At 42.6% G+C, this 23651-nt stretch overlaps 1 protein-coding gene across 1 annotated transcript in view; it reads left to right on the top strand.

Moving 5' to 3' along the window:
- The window catches only part of FRAS1 (Fraser extracellular matrix complex subunit 1), a 175422-nt gene that overhangs the window by 19181 nt on the left and 132590 nt on the right, over nucleotides 1–23651 (top strand). Inside the window, exons 7-12 of the mRNA XM_063310434.1 lie at nucleotides 5330–5473; nucleotides 7380–7520; nucleotides 9481–9621; nucleotides 10393–10566; nucleotides 12981–13121; nucleotides 17374–17517. Coding sequence (XP_063166504.1) covers nucleotides 5330–5473; nucleotides 7380–7520; nucleotides 9481–9621; nucleotides 10393–10566; nucleotides 12981–13121; nucleotides 17374–17517 — 885 coding nt within the window. The remainder of the gene's footprint in view (nucleotides 1–5329; nucleotides 5474–7379; nucleotides 7521–9480; nucleotides 9622–10392; nucleotides 10567–12980; nucleotides 13122–17373; nucleotides 17518–23651) is intronic.

Genomic DNA, 23651 nt, shown 5'->3' with positions numbered 1-23651 from the left:
ACAACACCAAAAGCTCAGTTCCCAGAAATCTGCCTTTGAAACGCTGCAGTAGTTTTTCATCTGGACCAGATTGGGGTGACCAGGGTTTGGGCTTTAATTAGTTTAGCCTGAGGAAAGGGAGAGATTTTATTTTAATAGTGCTTTAATATGGAAGACTGATTCGAATCCTAGCAATGGAGAAGGATAGCAGAGCAAACATCTATATCTAAAATCACTGAGGCTGTTTTGAAAGGCTGGCGTGTAAAGTAAGATGATATGCCGATGTTTGCTTTTTTCCAGCAAAAGAGGCAAAACCTGGAAACGTGAGTGTTATTTGCAAACTGAGTGTGACCCTCAGATTGAAAGGGTGAGGTGGGGTGCAGAGGAGGAGTGGCAGGTAAAGAAGAAAAGGCTGGCCTGACCCACTTTGGATTCAGTGCCCCCCCCATGGCTTGCTTCACCCCCCCCCAATGATGCATGGGTTGGGGAATTAGCCCCAGTGTCTGTGTCCTTGATGAATGGAAGCATCTCTCCCTAGCTTCAATCAAGGAAGCCCTTTGCTTGTACCTCTGGAGTGAAACCGGTCAGGGGATTCTGCAAGATTGTTTTAAGTTCAGCAACACCATTGTGGCCTTGATGGCATTTTATGCTTCCTTGGGGAGTCATTTTCTCTTGGAACTGGACGTCAGCCCTACAAGGTACACCAGACTTAAGAAACCAATGCTACGTATGTACCCCTTTTATTGGAACAGAATCTTGCAAGTCTGAATGCGTGTTCCCCTTCCTTCCCTTAATCTCTGTGTGAACTAGGGAGGGGCTTGCCTGAGAGGTTTTCTCGTGTTATTTTCTTGGCCTGGGCTCAGACCCCTCTTATCTGACCATTGCCTTAATAGTGGCTCTTTCTGCTGTCCTTCAAGGCCGTTCCCTCTGCCCTCTACTCCGGATGATCCTTGAGCACACTGAGCTTGTCATCCAAGCCAAGGAAGCCTCTTCTGCAATTCACCTTCCTGCATTTAAGAGCCTTCCATCAAAAGGAGAGTGAGAAACACAGCAATTTGGGTAGACTTGGTCTCTAATTGCAGCATCCACGCCTTGTTGCCCTTATTTTTTTCCTGCAGATTTAGACACTTTCCTTCTCCCTGAAAATGAACCAGCTCTTGCACACTAGGTGCCCACTGAGGCTAATAAAGGGTGTGGAACATATTCCCTGTTCCTTTTGTTCTCAAGAATTAAAATTCTGGCGTGCTATAACACAACAGCAGTTGTTCCCTGCTGATTTGATAATGGTGGAACCACTGATTGCAGTTCGCAAGAGGGTGCTAATAAACCATAGCCTTGGCCTTTGCAAAATCATGCAAGTAAAAAGAAATAAATAAAAATCCACCCCCAGAATTCCTAGACACTGTGGCTGGCATGAACCTTCCCCAATGTGGTGCCATTCAGAAATGTTAGGATTGCAGCTCTCCTAATCCCTCACACTCCCCATCCAGGAAAGGTGTCACTGGAAGGATGGAAATTGTTCTTTTATTTTACGGATGAAAATATTTCTGACTAGCTTTATATCCAGATATTCCCGGGTGGAATTCAATAAAATGGATCCACCATAAAGCAAAAATAAGTCACTGGATTACAGTCAGTAAAAATTCATAAAGGTAAGGATGGATGATCAATAGGTGTGAGCCAGGACTACAGTATAAAGCAGGGTTTTTCAACCTTGGCAACTTTAAGATGTGTGGACTTCAACTCCCAGAATACCCCAGCCAGCAAGAATTGAATTTGAGACAGTGACACAGCCAGCCAACAGGCTTGCTTAGCCTCCTAGCCTGAATGTCTGTGGGAACATCCAGGTCTTCAGCATCTTATGAATGGCCAATATGTTTGGGGCCATCCTGATCACCAGGGAAATGCTGTCCCACAAGTTCAGCAACAGATGGACTGCAGTCTACTGCATATCTGGAGGCTCCTGTCATACTTCCATTCTTTTTTTCTGCAGGCTAAACCCACCTGGTTCTTTTAACTGTTCCTGATAGGACTTGGTCTCCAGACCCTTCATAATCTTGAAGCCCTTCTCTGAAGTTTTGTTGATGTCCTTGTGCGGGTGCTCAGAAGTGGACAAGCAGCCCCTGACCAAGGCAGAGTGGAGGGGAACAATTATTTTCCACAAAGTCTGAACTCTGTGCTTCAGCTAATACATCCTAAAATAGCATTTGCCTTTTGGGCAGCTGCATCATACTACTGGTTTCTGTTCAACTTGTGATTTACTACAATGTCCAGATCCCTTACACATCTACTCCTGCCAAGGCAGATCCCCCCTCCATCCTATACTTGTATCTTTCATTTATTTCTCTCTCCAAATGCTGGACTTTATGTTTCTTCCTGTTAGTGCTCATTCTGTTCATTTTTGGCCCCTCTTCAGGCCTGTCTAGATCTTTCTGAGACTTCTCTTTCTCCTCAAAAGTGTTTGCTGCCCCTTCTAGATTTGTGCATCTCAACTTTGATAACCATCATCACCTCAAGCCCTCAATCCTTGATCCAGGATCTTAATTTAAAAAAAAAAAAAGGTGGCCAGCACAGGGGCCAATGACACTCCACTCAGTGCCACTTTCCAAGCTGATCTGATCATCCATTTATGAATCTGGGTACAGGCATTCAGATGCATTGATAAGTTAAAAACTGCAGCAAAGAGAGGAGCACAAAGAAAGCAAGCTTTCTTGCTCTTCCCCAAGGGCAGTGTTTCTAAACCTTGGGAACTTTAAGATGTGTGGACCACCTCCCATGCTGGCTGGGTGTTGAAGTCCACACATCTTAAAAGTTCCCAAGATTGAGAAACCGTCCTAGGTGTTGGGCCAGGATGTTGGATGAGCCCAACACGGCGGTGGTTTGCGTTGTGAGTTTGCTGTATGCGTAGAAAGCATAGAGAATGGCCTTGAAGGACCGTGGGAAGATCTGTCGCCAGGGCCACAATCATATAAGCATGGCTTGAGCCCACTCCAAGAAACAAGCTTAATACAGTGCCTCAGACAGGCCTCTCCCTAATTCAAATGAAGATGAAGTAGGGAGGGGGAAGCACATTCAGATTTGCAGGTTGAGTCATGGCAACTGGATTTCTTTCTTTTTGGTAGAAAGGTTTCGCTGCTTGTCCAAGCAGCTTCTTCAGTGTGGGCAAAGGTTGGCAAGGGGACCCCATATATGTCTTCCAGGGTGGCTGCATTGTCCCTACACCCGAATGGCTTGTTAATTGGGCAATGGAGGTGGGGATTGTCTTTGGGATGTCTTACTCTTCAAATCCCTCCTCCGTTGCCCAATTAACAAGCTATGGGTCTAATTTGAGGTGGGAGAACGTTTCAACCAAAAAGAAAGAAATCCAGTTGCCATGACTCAACCTACAGATACTTCCACCTGGATGGCTGAGAATCTTCATCGACATTCAGATTTGCAGTATTCTGTTATTGCAGCTGTCCCAATAAAAGTAGTTTTAGGCCCCTGTGGCCCTGGTCTACCTGATAGGGCTGACAGAATGGTACCTTGGCTATTGCATTATGATGATTTAGTGTTGTTTCTTGGTTTTGTTGACAGACGTTTCATTATATTGTTTTCCTGGATTTTTGTTAGTCACCCAGAATAATGCTTGTAAGATGGGCAGTCATATACATTTTCCAAATAAACAAATTAATAAAATTCAGCCTCATTTAATTATTAATTAAAAATGACTCAATATGTTCTGCTTTGGCATCGACTTTATGACATTTTGTAAGATTAGAGAATCATCCTTTATGTTCTTTAATATAGGTTTAGAAACTTGTTTGACATTTGACGGATATATCTTTTATGCTGTATATAGATAGTTTTCTCCTTCTTGTTGGTTCTGTTTGTTTTTGTTAAGTTTGCTACTGGATGTTCTTTTTGTTTGTTTTTCATATCTTTTCCTTTTTTCCTCCTTTCCCCCTTTTTTTGTATTTCTTCCTGTAAAACAAATAAATAAATAATTTAAAAAACAAACAAACACCAAACCTAGATGAAACAAGCTTGGTAGCTTTCTTGGTTGCAATCTTGGCTAATCATTATTTTTATTTTATTTATTTATCAAATTTCATCGCTGCCCATCTCCCCCAAAAGAGGGACTCTTAATTATTTCTGCTAATAATTCTGCTTCCAACATGTTGAAGTTTTTCATCAGAGACATTTGGTGTTTCTTCTCTGGCTGATCTTAATATCTTTTTCTCCTTCAGGCAACTTGTATAAAGATCACCCTCAAGGCCTCTCTTTCAGACGGTGCCTGGGCTGAAATCTGCTTAGCTTTAATAAAACAGCAATAGTTGAGCCCCCAGACTATAAAATAATAAGTTTTGCAGGATTGCAATAGAGTGATGTTCCACTTTGACCCTGCTTTCACAATTTATTATTATAGAGCCAGAAGGTAAACTACTAAATTACCGATCCTGGTTGTAAATTACAAATTTAGGATTTCCCTCCCACGAAGGATTTATATTGGTGGGTATATCCCACACCCCCACACCCAAGTCAGGATCAGATCTTGGCTCTCTGGCAAGCCGATACGTGCTTGCTGAGGAATTAAAAGGACAAAAAAAACACAGTTTAGAACATTGGGATGAAGATGGGTATAATTATTTAAAAATAATAATAGCTAAAAAAAGCTCTGATGTAAATGCTGGCAGCTCAGGACTTAACATGCCACAATCATTACAAGTGCCATAAATAAAATTTTCTTGTTCTGCGCAACTCCCCCGCTGCTTTCTAAATATGGCCTGCAATCTCTACTCTCCCTTTATTTCATTGAGTGGCATTCAGCGTGAGATATTAGCCTTTTTGGGAAACACAAAGCTACCCATTGGCCCTTCGGTATATCCACAGTCACTCTTAACTCCCCGTGCACTGAGTGCCAAAGGATTGATTTTGGCCAACCGACCTTCTGTGGACCTTAAACCTATTTTAGAAATCAGTGGCGTTTTGCATGTCTTAAGAAAGAAGGCATTGGATTAAAGTGCACAATGCCTGTGGTATACAGGGGGACAAAAGATGAAAAGATTGTGCTCTTGGGAGAATGGCTCTCCACCAGGAGTCCTGAACATCAGTTGACCATCAGTGAACCAGGAGAAGCCGGTGGCTGGCACAGGTTTGTTTCTGGAGTTGGTCTGGAAGCTGTTTGTGATTTTCAGAGTCACTTATGATCCCTTTTCAAAACCCGAAGCTCTTTTCTCTTTGTTTGTCTCTCCTCTCCCCCCTAATCTAGCTAGGTGGTCTTGTTTGAGTTTTAAAAACAATTGATGCCTGCCGAGTACAGTAAATGAGATGCTTTAATTGACTTGGAAATGTTTTCCTTTGCCTCCAGCTTGCCACGAATCCTGTGCTACGTGCCGGGGTCCGACTGCAAACAACTGTTCCACTTGCACAGACCCATCTCTCGTGGTCCTGGAAGGCGCCTGCGTGGCTAATTGCGGGCAGCGGTCCTACGTTACGGATGGAGTCTGCAGAGGTAAAAGCCACCCCTTCGCGCACTAGGACTTTATTTCACCTTCTAGCGAGGACCAGCTGTTGAGATCCATGCAGCTGTTTCCCCGGCATCAGGACTGGAGGGGGATGATCATGGGGTGGGGGCCTTCCCCCAGCCTCCATTGCTGTTGAGAGTGTGTGTGCATGTGTGTGTGTCTGTGTAAGAGAGAGAGCAACCAACCCAGAAAACATATGAAACCACCCTTTCTTGGAGAGTTTTTCATAGGGCCTCTATGGCCTTCACAACAAAGTCTCCCATTTCCCCTTTGCCCCCAGGGTAAGGCACTCCTTTAACTTCATAGACACTCTTCTTGGGGAAAGCTTTGTTGAACCAGACAGTAAACACAATATCATCTGGAGGTAAGGGTGGGTTTATCAGCAGAAGGGCGCCACGCCTGCCAGCATAAATATTTGGTGCTGAACGCCACTCCTTTTTCAAGCCCTCTTGGCGAGTTTTAATAGAGACTGAACCACTGGAGAGTCACCCTCATACTGAGCAGTAATTAAAGGATAAATGAAACTTTTTGCAGGCTTCCCAGTGGGACTTAGTAATGGAAAATGCAGGCCTTATCCACAGCCCATTTCTACTTGTGGACTGACTACCTTAGCAGCATAGACAAAGATTGCTGCTGATAACAAATGTTGTTAAAAAACAACAATGGCAGAGGACAAAAATAGGAAGAGACTAAAGTGTGCACTCTCAGGGTAGCGAAGGTCAAATTTGGGCTCCAGAGCTACTTTTCAGGTGTTTAGTGGGGGTCTGGTGAACATGTGTTGTAGTACAGGTAGTCCTCGCTTAACAACCATTTGTTTAGTGATGGCTCGGACTTACGACAGTGCTGAAAAAAATGACTTATGAGCAGAACTCACACTTACGACTGCTGCAGTGTCATCGTGGTCACGTGATCCCAATTTGGGCACTTGGCAACTGGTTTACATTTATGACCCTCGCAGCACCCCGTTGTCACGTGATCGCCATTTTCAACCTTTCCGGCCAGCTTCTGGCAAGCAAAATCCACAGGGAACTGCATGATTTGCTTAACCACATGGTTTGCTTAACGCCTGTGGTGATTTGCTTAACGACCACCTCAAAAAAGGTCGTGAAATTGGGTCGGATTCGCTTAATGACCGCTTTGCTTAGCAACCAAAATTCTGGTCCCAATTGTGATTGTTAAGCAAGGACTACCTGTAATTCTTTACACAGGGGCATTTGTGTAGTGTTCCCCCCCCCCCAATCAAGATGGTGGCTGTGATTGGAAATGGTGCTGCTAAAGAAATCAGCTTTCCACCATCCAAGTTAGTTAACCACTAAAGCTGATATGCATTTGTGTGGGTCTAATTTGAAGTGGGAAAACTCCTCCATCTGGTCCTGCCTTCCAGCAGCTATTTTTCTCCAGCTCTTGATAAAAGAGGAGTAGGCAGGGAGGGACTCTAGCTGAGGATAAGGCACTGTGGGGACGAGGATTCCAGCAGGAAAGGAAATTTGATGCCTTCCATATCTTCCCTTGCTCTGCACATCTTCCCTCCTTTTCTTTACAGCTGTTTAGCCAGGGGAGGAGGCTGCCAAATGTGGTTGATCAAGCAACATGGTAGATTGGATGCCTTTGTCCCTTTCGAAAACACTTCAAGTTCAGTAATAAATCCATTGCTTCTGCCCATGTTCCTAACCATGATGATGCCAAAATGTGCACTGTGGCATCAGGACCTTAGCCCCGCTCTTACCTCCTTGCTCAGCAACTGCAAGGAATGATATTTGCACCGCCACATGGCAGCACGCGTTTTGTTGCTTGTTTCCTCTTCTGCCCCCCTCCCCTGGGGGCCTAAACCTTTCTCCCCCCCTCTCTCTCTTGATAAACACAACACCCTAACTGGACTTTCCTCTTTGCTAGCTTGCCATGAAGGTTGTGAAATATGTTACCCAGACCGGCTGAGATGTTTGGCCTGTGCTTCAGGCCAAGTTCTGCTTGATGGGAACTGCATGTCAGAATGTCCCCATGGCTACTACGCAGATAGTTCTCACAAATGCAGAGGTAAGATGCTTGGGAATTCTTTGCAAGTAAGTTGGAGCACTGAACTTGTGGTCCTCCGGTTATTGCTCAACTACCGCTCCTAGAAGTCCCAATTCCCCTGGCAACCTCTGGTTGAGGATCACACACTCGCATACATTACCTACCCACTCATATGAACAATTCATCAGTATCCTGCCTCAAGTGCTCTTTGTCTTAATGCCAGGCATATAATTCCTCCTCCTGAACTTCCTTCAGGAATGTATTTTGACAAGTGAATTTCACTGAAATACAGATGGAGTGTGGTGCTTTCTGTGTATGAGGCTGCTAAGGGCTGTGTGTGTGTGTGTAGGTGTTGCCTTTGCAGAATAATTCCTTCAACCGTCTTCAGCCTCCCTGGCTTTCGATACATCAACTAGACGTGTCTTCCCTTAGACTGTTTTGCAGCAACAGTATTATTGTCACTGTTAAGGAGCAACCCTAATCCTTCAGACATTCTTAGGGAAATTCTCTTTCTCCAGGGGAAACTCAGAGAAATTTCACCCAATCAGTTCATAGAATCACCCACCTACTTGGCTCAAAAACTTGGTGGAGAATCTTAAAAGGTAATTTGGAGTAATAAGCAACTATGACTACCTACACTTAAGAATACCATGAACAACGAATAGGTCATCAGACAAATCAACCCAGAGTTCTCACTCGAGGCACAAGTGACCAGGCTCAGATTATTCTGCTTCAGACACATTATGCAAAGGCCTCGCTCACTGGAGAAGGCTCAAAGGCTGGGAAAGGTGGATGGGAAGAGAAGAAGAGGACGACCAGCAGTAATGGGTGCCCTGTTGGAAGATCTGAAGGACCATGCTGGGGTCAGATTGTCCTGGAGAAAATCTGTGTGGTTGCTAAGAGTCCACACTGGTTTGATGGCACATAATCAATCTTTGTGTGTGTGTGTGTTTGTATGCACCATATGTATATGTGAGCATGTGTGTGTACAAGCTTCATTTTGTAAAAACTTCACATAATAGATGCTTTAAGTCTCACCGAAATCCGCAGTGGTACTAAATGGTCAGGGAGTAGAAAACCTTATTTAAAAACAAACCTGTTTGCCGTCTAGTGTTGCTGTTTTGCGTGACAAATAGACCTTTTGCTTAAATCAGCTGCTGTGGTCTTCCTGGAATATTGATGAACTGAACAAGGATCCCCCCCTAAAGGGGGGTCTTATGGCTTGTTTGGGATCTGCTTCCACGGAATTGGGTGCAGGTATCAAACCAGGAGAGAGGTTTCTGCAGCAGCCCATACATTTCTCACAAAATGTATTGTGAGAATTAACAGCTATTATGAAAAGCTGTGTTGCGCTGTCACATCACAAGCTCCGTCCCTTTTAATGTGAGTGTGGCATCACAATGGGATGGAGCTTGTGGCCCAAGGAGCAATGCTGCTTTCATCATTCTATAAACGTCTGTCCCCATGGATGCCCCTGAGCTCAAAAAAGGCTTACTTTAGACAGGGTTATGATGAGAAAAATTAGCTCAAATTAGTATGGAAAGAGGCAAGAGAAAGCAAACAGGATTCAGGGTAATTTTCAGGACAAGGAGACAAAAAATCAAAAGAAAGAAAGCAAATTGCAGCTTCCTGCTTCAGGGTCTCTGCAGGACTGTGCGTGTGTGTGTCAAAATTGGCAAGATGGCAGATGGAGTGTTGCGATGCAAGCTCTTCTCCTTTTGGTGGTGTGACGTGCATGTACAAAAAGGGTGGGCTTGATTGCAACATTTGTCCAGCATCTTGCCGATCTTAACCACCACCATCACCACCACGTGGATATTGCTATGCTGGAACTGGAGAACTTGAACCAAAGGAAGGAATTTCATATGCTTTTCATTACCCGATGAGGAGGGTGTCGTTCTCAATTGATGCATGAGTTTGAAGAAATCCAAATCATGCATGGTTCCATTTACTTTTTTTACCTTTCTTTCCCCATCCCCAGTTTGCCACAGTTCCTGCACCAGCTGCACAGGGCCTTTGCCTACGCAGTGCACCTCCTGTTCCTTTCCCCAGGCCTTCTACCAGGGTCAGTGTCTTCTTGCTTGCGGAGAGGGTTTTTATCAGCACCACAACATCTGCCAAGGTAACACAGATTTCCCTGCCTTTATAGGCCCACAACTAAAATGTCTCCTGTCCACTCTCTCCTGCTGTCTCAAAGTTTGAAGTTTTTCGTTCTCTTGAAATGTCATGGTTCCTGTTTCAACGTTCCTGTGAACATCGTAACCAGTCCCCATGCCATGCTGGTGTTGACACGTGTTACTGTTTGGGAGGGGGCTACTCTTGTTCTTTGTACCAGGCACTGATGTAGAGACTTTGGAATGTCTATTTGGGTTATCTCGCCTGTTCAAGGACACTTTCCCGAAGACCGGCAGGAACCGTTAGGAACACCTGCAGGCTGCGGGGAGTGGACTCTTTCTGACTCTGGGGGGAGGGATTGGAACTGTCTAAGCTTTAATTGTTTGAAAGGCCCACGCTTTTGCCATTCTCAGTTTTGCTCTTGAACTTGCATACTATCCAGTAATAAATCAGATATCCATAAACTTCTTGTGTGAGTCTGGTTGGAAACTTGGGTAGGCGTTCATCACACAAAGTTGCAGACATCATTCCACTGACTGGAGAAGGCTACCTTAGATATAGTCCGAGTACCTTCCAGATGTGTAGACTTCAGCTCCCAGGATTCCAGCAATGGCCATGCTGACTGGGCAATTGTGGAAGTTGAGCTCAGTATTTGTGGAAGGCATCAAGGTTGGGGAATCTGGATCTAGGATGTCTCCCAAAAGAGAATCCATCTCTTTCCTCCCACAGAGACAGCCTCCTTTAAGATGGATTTCACAGTCTGATTCTTCTTCTGCAGGTTGCCATTCATCTTGCAGGGCTTGTATTGGCCCAGAGCGTTCACACTGTACACAGTGCATGAATCCAGAGGAGAACCTGCAGCCAGAAGTGAGCCTTGAGGAGAGGTCTGTCGGAACCTGCCTACCTCGGTGCAGAATCCAGTTCTACAGTAATGAAGACAGGATTTGCAAAGGTGAGCGAAGGATCTGATCTCTCCCAAGCTAATAATGAAAAACAGAAATCCAAATTATGTGAAGGGTGCAGACCAAGTCATTTAACATAGAGAATTCGCTAAGATTGAATTCCTCAAGCACCCCAAATTTGCTCTGTGTGTTTTAGGGCCACCAACTGTGAAGAAAAATGATGTTTTTTGTAGCTGAGTTAGAGCAAATTCAAGACTTTTTGGTGTCAGAAGGAAGACCACCTCAAGCCTCAGAACATAAATGTATTTTTGGCCCTTCCCATATTAGACTTGAGGTGGTCTGAGGGCTGCTGACAGCTAGAGGTGGCTTGTGGGTTGCTCTTCAGATACAGAGAACGTATGACTAGGTGAGTGGGGAGAAACATCCCCCCCCAATTACAACTATTCAATACATTCCTTTGTAGATGAAATATTCTATAGGGTTTTCAGTATAGACTATGGCTGTACAACACTGAGGATTTGGTTCCAGGGAGTTGCTTTACAACATATAAACCACAGCCATTATCTCCCACTCTTTAAAGCAGCCGCATCTTTTCCCAGGATCACATGGTTGCCATTCACAGTGGCTGTACACTCTCAGGAAAAAACAGGTGCTTTAAAGTGTCTCAGACAAGTGCTATGTTCTCCCTCTCTTTCTCTCTTTTGCTCTCTCTCTCTCTCACACACACACACACACACACACACACAAGCTCCGAAGAACTTTGGTTCAAATCTGAAGCCATGGATAGCCAAGGATCATCTTGAAAGACGGAATTCTGCAGTTGTGGATAACTTCCATCTCTGCAGCATCTCCTCCGAGCAGTCCAATAAACTGCCTTCAAGCCACTGGCTAATAAAAAGTGGTTTTGTCGAGTGATTTAGATTGTCCTGACATTTATTGGAAGAAAATCCTGTCCAAAGGTAGTTCTGAACCCTTTTCTTGTGCTCAAGGGTTTTTGGTTAACAGTGCCGCATCAAGTTCCTTCCTAAAAGCACCAGTTCAGCATTTGTACCCAGTATACGTACCACAGCAACAAATTTGCTTATTATATAGATTTGGGGGAAATTGGAATGAGAGGGAAGGCTGCTGAGACTAGCAGATCACAGCTGTATAGACTTCAGGAGAGTTTGTAGACCAAATAATTCAAACCCCTGCTTGAGACAGGAAATTCAGAAATAAAGGATCCCCAAGAGATAGCTTTCCAGCCTCTGATTGCCTGTAGCCCCTGGTGCCTCTTTGGCAGCCTGAGATGCCCACCGTCCCAAATCAAGCAGTCGAAATTGGATAGAATATTGCCAGATAACAACAGTGAAACACTTCCATGCCTTCTGCCTTACTTACTTACTTACTTACTTACTTACTTACTTACTTACTTACTTACTTATTTCTTCATTCATTCATTCATTCATTCATTCATTCATTCATTCAGTGCCTTCAAGGCAGTCTTGTCTCCTGGTGACTGCCTGGACAAGTCCCTGCAGTTTTTGTGGCAAGATTTCAGAAGTGGTTTGCCACTGCCTCCTTTCTAGGGCTGAGAGGGAGTGACTGGCCCAAGGTCACCCAGCCGGCTTTCATGCCTAAGGCAGGACTAGAACTCTCCTACCACGCCTGATTGGCTCTTGGGCTGAGAGAGAATGACTGGCCCAAGGTCACCCAGCTGGCTTTCATCCCTAAGGCGGGACTAGAACTCAGGGTCTCCCAGTTTCACCACTGCACCAAACTGCCTCTCTGTCTGTCAATAGAAGTAGTAAAATAGTGTCTTAAGCGCTCTGGTAGGATTAACACAGATGTTATGATTAAGCCCCCATCTCCCAAAGTGGGGAGAAAAGGGAGGAAAACTAGTCTTGCACATCCCAGTAATATCACATCAGCATCAAACCCCTCCCCCCTGCCCTAAGCCATATGGATGGATGGATGGATGGATGGATGGATACCAACTCCTGACTGCAATAAGATAGCCTATCTCTATACAAGATAATGGGTTCTAATGAGGATTTACTGCTTGCTCAACTAGTTTCCCCCCCTAATATTCAGTTTAAGGTTACCCTTCTGAAGCTCAAGCCCTCTTGCAATTGGGGAAAAATTATACAATATTAAAAAAAGATGATTGGCGTTTCAGGAAAGCTCCCAGCAGACAGGGAGAAGAATCCCGTACAGCAATTCTCATGATTAAAAAATAATCCATTGAACAAATAGCTTTGATAGCACTGATGTTCTAATTAACTATAGAGCCTGGATCTGATGGTATGATGGAGGTCCCACACTGGACTTCTGCTCTGTCAGGGCTAAAAGCTCTTTGGATGATCATTTGTGTTACTCTCCTCTGCAGAATGTGGCCATTGAACTTCTGCCCCGAAGTCCTGTCCTTCTTGCAAAAACTGTATAGTCTGATTGATCAACTCACTTCTCCCTTTTTCTGCTGCAGCGTGCCACTCCTCCTGCCTTTCTTGCACAGGGAGATCCCCCAAGAACTGCACGGCTTGCACATCTCCTCAAGTCCTTTATGAAGGCCAGTGCATTGCTGAGTGTCCAGAGGGATGGTATCATCAGGAAACACATTGCTATGGTGAGTCTCCAGAGTGGCATTCCTGGGCAGTGTTATCAGTGTGTGCAAGAAGACTGATTCTTTCTCCATCATAACTACTGAGCAAACTCTCCCCATATTTAAGCACTATTAACAGATTTGCTGCAAATGGATTCACGCAGGGATGGGAGAGAAGGCGGTCTCCAGGCGAGACAACCTGCTTCAGTAAAAGCAGCCATAGTCGTGCTGGACTCTTGAGCTGGCGAGTGGAGAACCAGCATCATAGCTAGGTGATAACTATGATGAGCAGTCAAAATGACACAAAAGGGCCTGCAGCCTTCAAGATCTCTGGAACTCTGCATCAGGCAAGATGATATGAAAGTGGTGGAGGAGAAGCAAGAAGGTCCATTTCTTTTGTTCCAGAAGAAGGGGTACCATCTAATGCCAGCAACATCTAACGTTGACTCTGCATTCCATCTACAATTTACAACTTGATTTTGAATTGGAGACTTCATAACTGAAACATTTGGCACAAGTTTTGGTCTTTCTTACTTCTTCCCTGTCTTGGGTAGAACTCAGATGCTTACCTGCTCTTTTGTGACACTTTGGTCAAGAAGGTATTCACCACCTATGGATTTGGGTTTTTTTTCTCCCCTGACTCATCTTTTACTGCTGGCTTCTTAAGAACGAATTGTGTTGCTGACAGATAAATATGCGCAGGCTCCAGAAAAACTAGGAAATAACAGATGGCAGAAGAGAGTTAGAAACAAACATCTGTATTGTAATAATGGGACTTTGAGGAAAGAATTTCCTTGCCAGCAGGGAGCATGTTTTGCCTTTGTTTTTAAATGGTCTCTTAGGCATTTCTGTCCATGAGTGATAAAGCAGGAGTGTGCTTAGTTATTGAAAAAAAAAAGGTCTCCATATCTAAATGTTTTCATGCTTCATGCTTACCATTGATGACTTATAGGTTGGCTGAAGGAAAATCTGAACAAAAGCCTATGATTTGCGTGTTGGTGGCGGGTGTCACTGTTTTTCATTCTCCATCTTTCCCTCTGGTGGAGCAGTTTCAATAATTACTTTCAAGAGACTAAGAATGCCAGAGACTTAGAAATGAGCCAAGTTATTGCAGAATAATAGATAAACAAAACAAGGTCTTGGTTGGAATTTAACGATGGAATCATGATATGCAGGCCTTTTGAATTTTTTTAAAAGATACCAAGGCTCTGTTCGCATAACACGTTTGGCTGGACCTTGAGGGAGGGATGGATGTTTCATGCAGACCCAAAAGTAGAGCTAGTTGACTAAATTAATCCCGAGGAGATTAAAGTTGACTCCTGGCCTGCCCTTTTTTTGAAGTGTGCCTTCAAGTATATGTATACACACGCTAATATGTAACATATATTTATTGGGAAGACAGAAATCTAATCAAAGAGAATATTTGTAGCTCAGGGTTGAACTGTGGAGTCCTTGGTGCTCTCTGAGCCTTGTTTTCTTGCAGATGTTTCATTGCCAGACCCAACCATATCTTTCCTTCAGCAATACTTTTTGAATTTAGATGCTCAAATCCAAAATGATCTGTTTTGAGGATGAAAGAGTAGTTGCAAATATGCAATATTTGTTGTATATTTGAGATGGGGTGTCCCATCATGTGCAAGGATTTCAGATTTGAAAGAGAGGGTTTTGAATTCCAAATGGGTCAAATTTGCTTTTATCCACCATCTCTCTACATCTTTCAGCCAAAAGGCTTATTTTATTGAGCAGTCTCTAAATACGTAGGTCTGTAACTTAAATGTGGAATTATACATAGAGAAAACATAACAAGTATTATAGAGTAGCAGTTGTTATCCATATTAAAACGCATACAGCTTGGAACAAAAAATAGATGATGACCTTCTTAATGATGATCCAAAAATTTAAGATACATTAAAAATACTCTAAGGGATTGCCTATTTATTTATGAATAACATAGATCACTCATTTTCACCTCTCTCATCTCCAGCACTTAAAATCAAGGCCATCTCTGAATATAGCTGAGAGCCTGATTTATACTCTCCACAGAAACTGTGTTGATGAATTCTGGCCATCGCTCACTTAGACATATTTGCTTGGCTGTTTTGCCCAGCTAGGCAAATCCTATAAAACTACAAATTTGCTTAGCTATTTTATCTTTAGATCTATTTCTCTTAAGTAACCCATGTTTAAACCTTAGTTTGCTTTTGTCTATGCCCTGGGGCTTTATTGCTTGATGATAATACCTCAAGTCTCTGTGACTTCTTCTGTCCTGGAGAATATGAAGCGACTCTAAGCCAGCATTGCTTAGCTAAATCGAGACATCACAGCACAGGATTTTGTGACTTCAGCATCTTCTTCAGCGACCAGCCAGGCTGAAGCAGTTTATTAGATTTCTCTTTGTCTTATATCAAGCACCAACCAAAATGGTGGCATTCTGCAAGCTAGTCTTACTATATCAGTTACGCAGCCTAGCAGTTCAGTATCACTGCCCATGCTATTAGACCTACCAAGCTGTCCCTTTGCAACAGAGCTATAACCTTAAGACCATGATGTACTAGAGATGGATATGTTACCTTAAGAAGTCTATGCAAATGTTCCAGTTTTTTTAAAGTCCATTGGACTGTTTTTAGACTAAATATATAACACTGTGTTATGCTTAGTCACCTCTTTGGGCTGTAGAGTGTCCAACCATTAGTCCATCAGAATGTGTTTGACTTGTTTGTCAATGAATGCCATTTGAGCAGAAAAAGATGTAGACTGCTGTCACCATCAACAGGATAATTGGTGATTCCAAGAACTGAATCAGGGGCAACTAGCATGCAGACACATGTCCGCTGGCACAGAAACAGTCTCCCAAATTTTGCTCGATCACACTCGTAAATAGAAGACATTCCATTGAGGCAAATGACTCAAGTACACCATATGTTTATACCTGTTTTATCCTCTTTAAAAGCAAAGCAAAGATAGCTGGGAAGGAAAAGGGGTGATGGTGAGGACCTGAACTCTTCTTTCCTTTACAGCAAGTTTGAAACTTCAAAGCTATGACTAATGTAGACCTTAATCTGCCCATTTCATTTTGAGCTGAGTTTGTGAGTACAGAGGAATGCCTGGCGTGTAGCTGAACAGATAAGAGAGCTCTGCTTTTTTCATTTTGTTAATGGAAAACACTTGCCAGAGCCCACTGCTCTTGTTTGGGGGGCCCAAGGAAAAATCTATTTGCCAGGTTGACAGGTGAGACAAGCCTTTTTCGTGCCTGTATATTGGATTATTGTTTTTCATTTAGAGTCGAATGTAGAGTCGAAGTTTAGGGAGGAGGAAATATTGCAGAGAGACGAAGAGAAAGGTCTATTGAAGCTAGTTTCAACTGGCCACATGGGAGTTGTTTATATAACAGCTCTCCTGTGTGTGTGTGTAGAAAATCCAAGCCCATATGTTTGCAGCAGATGGCTATATTTCAATTTGTAGCACAAGGAACAGGATGGAATTAACAGCTATTTTCATATAGTGGCCCTCATGTAATTAGGGCCCGAGGTCTGTAGCTTACTAGGCCCAGCCAAATCCCAGTGAGGTCTGGTGTAAAGCCAGTCTGCTTTTTACCACTTGTTTTGTAGAGTTAAATGTCCATGCCTCAATTTTTAATAAGATACTCAGATGTTTAAAACCAGAGGAAAAATATTTTCTGGCAGCATTTCCTTGCCTGACCATGTGATCATGCAACAGTTGGGGAAGGATTTAAACAAACTGCAGTCTGCATGAGAATGGGGGTATTTTTGCTGGGAATAGGAAGGAAAAGCCAAGAGCCCAGACTACCTAGTACATTTTCAAAACTGAATCTGACTTTTTTTTCCCCCGGAGGAGGAATGAACATTGACCAGCTTTGTTCCTGCTATTATTTGTCTTGCTGTGAACTCCCTGGGAGCGTAAAGCAACAACAGCCCAAATACGATCTGTATTGAAATTGTTTTTCCGGCCGTAAACATCTTTTTGCAGACAGTGCCTCCGTCGTCTTCAAGCGTGTCACATAATTAGTGTTGATGGAGTGTGTTTGCATCCCAAGCGTTGGTTGTAGAAGCTTCTCAGCAATGATCCAACTAAAGGAAACATCTGCAGCGTTAGCTGTTTATTAGATAAATTTGTGTCAAATACCTAAACATGCACCCAGCTATGTTCTGGAAGCTACAAAGGCAGAGTTTTGCTTTTACCAAAGCAATTGGCTTCCGTAGAGGACTTTTCTCTCTCACTGTCTCCCGTTCTTTCTCTCTCTCGCTCTCTCCCCCAGCCTGCCATCCCTCTTGCAAGACATGCAGTGGGGCTGCTGCTGATGAATGCACAACTTGTCATCCCCATGTCGCTTTCCTCAATGGAAGATGCAGAACTCCCTGCCAGAGACAGCAATATCTCAATCTAGTAGGGTATTGTGCGGGTAAGTGCGTGAGGAATATTGAACTGCTTCCAGCACAATTTATTGTTTGGCTGTGCCACATTTGTAACCCTGCCTTTCCCCCAAGGAGTTCAAGAGCAATGCCATTTTATCTTCAATCAGCCCTCTGAATGAATTAGCTCAACGTTTCTGATTTGTTCATTGCTCCATTTGGGGCAAAATGGAGATTTGTACTCAGGCTTTCTTGATCTGAGTCCAACAGCTGGACCAGTGTTTCTCAACCGTGGCAACTTTAAGATGGGTGGGCTTCAACTCCCAGAATTCCCCAGCCAGTTGAAGTCCACCCATCTTAAAGTTGCCACGGTTGAGAAACACTGGTTTGGACACTCAGCTGAAAATAAATGTGTGTTTGTTTTCAAAACATAACCTTAGAATTGACTGTTGCCTGGTACACCCTGATGGAATTCCCCCTCGCCTTGTAGAAGTTCAGGGGATTGTAGCTCAAACACATTTGGAGGACTCCAGGGAGGCTTCTGTTGACAAGAAACTCTATCTACTGGTGATGTTCTCTGGGGGGGAGTGGTTTAAATACAACTGTGGGTTGGCCAGATGCCTTTGTTTGTTTGTTTGTTTGTTTATATTTCAAATTTTGTCACCCTCAGAAGATATTTCACTGCCCATCTCCCTCAAAATATAATTTCAATAGATCATGTCTTTTCTGGTGGATGTGCTACATCTGTGCTGTACATCCACCTGATCCACAGCCAGGATAAATGGTTTTACCTGTTCAAAAGAACTTCATCATGTTTTAGTTTGTCAGGACAGCAAGCATAAACCCTTCCTGGGAGTCGTTCCAGTCACTTCAGGACTTTTCCGTGGTGATTTTTTTACTTGATCCACGGAAAGATAAACTCATTAAGTCTTGTGCCAGAATCTTTCAAGAGAGTTTTTAATTTTTTTTTAAGCAGAAAGAGCCATTGTGTAGGGGAAAAAAACCCCTGCAAAAGAATTCAGATACTACCATTCTGAAGTTCATTATTACTCCTTTTCACAATCCTTTTCTTACTTCTTTTGAGCTAGAAGACTGATTTCTTTGATCTTAGGAAATAATTTTTCACAGCTCATTCGTTTCCTCTGCCCCGGTATTGATACCACTTTGTCTTCATGAAGCAGAACTAGGAACAAAGAAGTCAGAGCAGTGTATTTTTTAAAGATGCTTTTATTTTTTTCAAAAAAAAAAGGAACGTTATTGTACTGCAAAGCAAGGCATCATCCTTATTTCCAGAAAGCCTCTGAGCCTCATGTAAATCTCTCAGCGAATGAAAAGAAGTAGGTGACTGCAGCCCAGAGTCTTTGATCATCGTTTGCTCATTTGTCCAGAAAGAGATGAGTTAAGCTGTGGTGGTAAACAGGATGGAAAGGAGCAACCCGACCAGTTTGTTTTTGGGTAGATGGATGTTTGAAGTAAAACCATCTGAATTAAATCTGAATACATCCATTGTATCCATTCTATTGCACTGAAGTAAGATCCATCTGGTGGATGGATGTTTTGAAGCCATGCCCACCATGACAACTAACTTAGTTATTTATATAGCTGCTCATCTAACCAATGAAATTCTGGGCAGTGCACAAAGATAAAGCATACTGCATAATTCAATCAATTGAAAGAAAAACCTAGTTGAGACCCCTATAAAAATTTCATAGTCAACGTATCATACCTGCCCCCCCCGCGAGAGCACTGCAGTGTACTCTCAAAACTGCATGAGCACCAGCCCCAGAAGGTTTCACGTGGCATCTAATACAAGGAAGAGTGATAGCTGGAGTGGGTATTGTAGCTACAAGTAGTCCTCACTTAACAATGCTCATTGGGACTGGAAACTGTTTTTTAAGCAGTGTGGTTGTAAGTTGAAATACTATGTGACCACGCTGCTTAGTGACAGTAGTTCCAACAGTCCTGGTTACCATCATTAAGGGAAGACTGCCCAGGTCATTAAGCGAGGACCACACATGAACGTGCCTTGCGACTTCCTGCCAGCTTCCCCATGACTGCAGGGACACTGCCACAGCTGTAAGTATGAGGAGTGGTCATAACTACCACTCGTTCAGCGCCATTGTAAGTTCAAATGGTTGCTAAATGGGTGGTTGTTAAATGAGGACCACCTTTACATGCTTTTCAAGTAGGAGTCTAGGGTTCAGGTCCTGACGTCCCCAGGTGAAAAGAACAGCCTTTTCCAAACTGGTGCTTCCTATGCCAGTTGGAGCTGCAGTTGCTAATCTCCCAAGCCAGGATCAAGGAGACTAAATTGGGAAAGCCTTGGCTGGAAGAGAGCAACGTGGAGCATTTAACTATGTGCTTTAAGCTCTCCTTAACCAAAATGGATATGCTGGCCATGAACCAAAAACTTCTTGAACAAATTTCCTTCATCTCTTACATGATCTGAATCATATTTCCACCTACTTCTAGGCATTCTGCTTCTATTTGCAATTTATAATGGTCTGGCCTTTGGCTTTGCTCTCTAGTTACTCCTAACTGACTGGAATAATTGCATGTTTAGCCATAGCAGATCTAAGCTGCATAAATTCAGACAAGCACTAGTTGGCAGCAGAGGGGGAGAGGGTTTTTAAAAAAATCTCTTTGCTCCCATCTAGTGTTCATATATGGTACGTGCAAGCTTGAAGGATTCAACTTGGGATTGTCATGGAAAGTTGGTTTTTATTTATAGTGAATGTTCTCCAGCTCAGCTGTTGGCTCACCTTAGTGTCTGAACACTTTTTGAAATGTCATCATGTGGATTTGTCTTTAAGAATTATTAATGATTACCTAGAGAGAGAGGTTAAAATACATTGTACTTATAACTGCTGTGAAGAATATCGGAAGCTACTTCCTTATATATTTCTTTTCTTTCTTTTCTATCTTCCTTTAGCCTGTTTTCTTTTCTTGCACTTTCTGCTTTTTCTTTGATTTCCTTCTGTTCCCATTTTCTTTTTTCCTTTTTTCCTTTATATTAGTTTGCGTTAATTTTTAATCTTCTTGTTTAAAAGCTTTAACAAAACTTATTTTTTAAAAAAAGAATTATTAGTGATTAGGTAGCAAGTCGCTGTCACATAAACTTCACAGAACTGCAAATATTGTAATACATGTATCAGTTTTCCACAACTAGGTGCTCTTCAAATATTTTGAAATAAAACTCTTAGAATATCCAGATTGGCTGGGAAGGGAAAAAATACCCAGGATGTGATGAGTAGGAGGCTGACATAAACACTACTGTAATGAATGTTAGCACTACTGTATGAAGTTAAGAAATTTCAATTTCTAATGTATTTTTATAACTGCCACTCAATCTGTCATTGATGCTTGTTTAATACAGAATTTTCCTTTCCAACCCTGAGGCAAACATTGGATATTAGGACTTCAAAGAAACTTATTTTTCCTTTTTTGTACCTAGATGAACATAGTTTGCCAACTTCAGATTAATTGCAGCCAGAAAGCCAGTGGCAAAAAGAAAGAGAAAGCATTTTAATTGCAAGAAGGTACAACAATTATTATCTTTCAGAGACGGTAACAGCGTAAATAAATTTAATTGGCAGAAAGGGAGTAATAGAAAAATAGTGCTATCCCTGGGAAGAATAACAGAACCAAACAAGGTCTTTTGAAAGGCATTATATAATTAGTTTATTCCTCTTCTCCGCAACCAATTCTACTTCGGAATAGTATAGCACATTTTGTATTCTCAGTGATCCCGTGAGGTTTGTCTAAAAGAATTATATCTACTTTTCTTTCCTCCTCCTCCGATCTTTTATTTCCAGTTTTGAGAATCCAGCTTTGCCTTTGTAATAGTCTAGCAACAGCAGATCAGCCTACTTTTAATGTCCTTGCTCTGTTGACCTAGTGAACCACATACAAATTGGATTGTCAGTTCCATCCATGCCTGCCCTTTACATGTCCTTCCCTAGTCAATTTCACCCACCTAATTTTCCCACCCAGCTTAATCCTGTCAATTTCATAATCCATTGGAGTCAGTTTCACAGTGCTAGCATAAAAAAAAAACCCTCTCTCTGATCTGAATTAGTGGGGAACTCCCTACCAGAATCCCATAAAAAGTGATAGTATCACAACTTTGAAACATATTGTCTGTAGAAATGTAGGGAATTCCCACACTTGAGCTCACAAGACTCATTCAATTCTCTCTTCTCCTCTCCTCTCCTCTCCTCTCCTCTCCTCTCCTCTCTCTCCTCTCCTCTCCTCTCCTCTCCTCTCCCCTCCCCTCCCCTCCCCTCTTTTCCCTCTTCTCTTTTCAAATTATATATCCGTCCATCTTATGCACCATAATCCTGGGCAGTTTACAAACAATGACAAAAACAGTGAAAAGCATCATTTTTTTTAAAGTGTATAGTGACTTGTACAGCCTTACTGTGTGAGCCGCCAAGCGTCCTGTGATTTCAGTGGGATATAGATTTGATAAATATATACATAAATAGAATAATGAACTGCTGAGCTGGGGAAAAAAGGGACGATTTTTAAAAAGACCAGTGTCAGGAAAGACAAGTGGGACCAAGTAACATTTTATGAGTGAGACAGTTGTCCGTTTGATGGAATAGATTAGCCATGGCCCGAAACCAGGGGCTTTAAATTTGTACCACACCTAAAACCAAATTAGCAACCAGTGAAGATGAAATAATAGCAGATGTCAGATCCTTTTGAACGATTAGCCACTTTTGGGTGCAACTGTGGCTTCTAGCACATCCAGATTTTCTCCAAAGGTAGCCACAATGACATTTCAGGGTTTGACGGTCCACTAGAGTTGATTTCCCCTATTTTCTCTTTGATCAAAGCTAAAGAGAGAACTCGTAAACATACATTTGATTTGCCCGTAGTTTTGATGTGGGAAGAGAAAAGCACTCTCTGACCGAGGAGAGGTGACTTTAGGTGACTGAAAGAGAAATATTGGCCCAATTTTTAAACAAGTTTTTAGAACAAAATACTCTATCCCCCTCTCTTCCCTCTATCACTATTTGCCCCAGGGTTTATCAAATTAACTCCAAGCTTTCATTTTTCTCTTCCTCGTGGGAGAGATGGATAGTGGTTGTATATATGCTTTGATGTCCATATGGCCAAAGTAAAGCTGGAGGATGGAAAAGATTCCCCACGCCCCCAGCTCCAGAAAGGAATAGTTCAATTACAGAAACTTCACACACACAGGCAAAGCATTCAAAATGCGAAGAAATAGTTGCATGTAATTGGGGGAGGGGTCTTTTGCAGAAGGCAAAAGTAAAGAAAGGGGTTTTAGCCAAATGCAAAATGTTGTTGTTGTTGTTTTGCTATATATACCGTGTCTTCCATCTGGACATTATAAGTGAGCACTATATAGCAATCTTCCTTTAACTTCATAGACTTAGAAAGGACGTGGAAGTAACTTAGCCAGAAGACCGAGGAATCATTAGAATGTAGTGTCTTTTAAAACAGGAAGTTGCTTAGCAAGGCTAGCTTTAGTAAGGGGATATCTAAGCATTGTCATTAAACATTGTCTACATAATTACATGTATGTATTTGCGTATTGTGCATAGTTTGTTGAAGATGTAGCATTAGAAAGTTATTTTTAATCATTACTACAAAATGTATAGCCCAATAGCCAGGTTCATTTAAACCTGAAAGCAGATAAGGATCTGGGGGTAAGGGTGGACCAGGAAGGTCTCATCAATAGAACCATACCTCTTCCAGCATCAGATTGCCCAAACTGTGGAATCTGAGAGTTGAAAGCTCTGCTATCCAATGTCGTCTGAATTTTCACATCAGAAGTAGAAGGGTAGGTTTTATGTGGATTAGAAATTGTCTGCAGTTCTTCCCATGATATTAGCAGTGGCTGTTGCAGAAATAATAGGGAATAAATGTTGGGGCAACTGCAACTTTCTGTATTGTAATCATGTTAGCTGAGAATTACAATCTAAACTAGAATGGAGAACATAGGAATCTGCCACTCATCAAGATCACATGAACATAATGCAACGTGCGATGACAGTGAAATGCGAACCCTGCAAATGCTTGGGAGCCATCATCTGACACAAGTATGTAAGTTTCGGCTTTTGTGTCATGACAACGTGATGCATGTTTTTTCTCGCACACACAGACGCACACACACACCATGCCTGTCTTGGAGATGACTGCTCCGTAGGAATTA

Source organism: Candoia aspera, chromosome 8 (assembly GCF_035149785.1).
Source record: "Candoia aspera isolate rCanAsp1 chromosome 8, rCanAsp1.hap2, whole genome shotgun sequence".
Taxonomy (NCBI): Eukaryota; Metazoa; Chordata; class Lepidosauria; order Squamata; family Boidae; genus Candoia; species Candoia aspera.
This window is presented reverse-complemented; position numbering and strand designations above follow the sequence as displayed.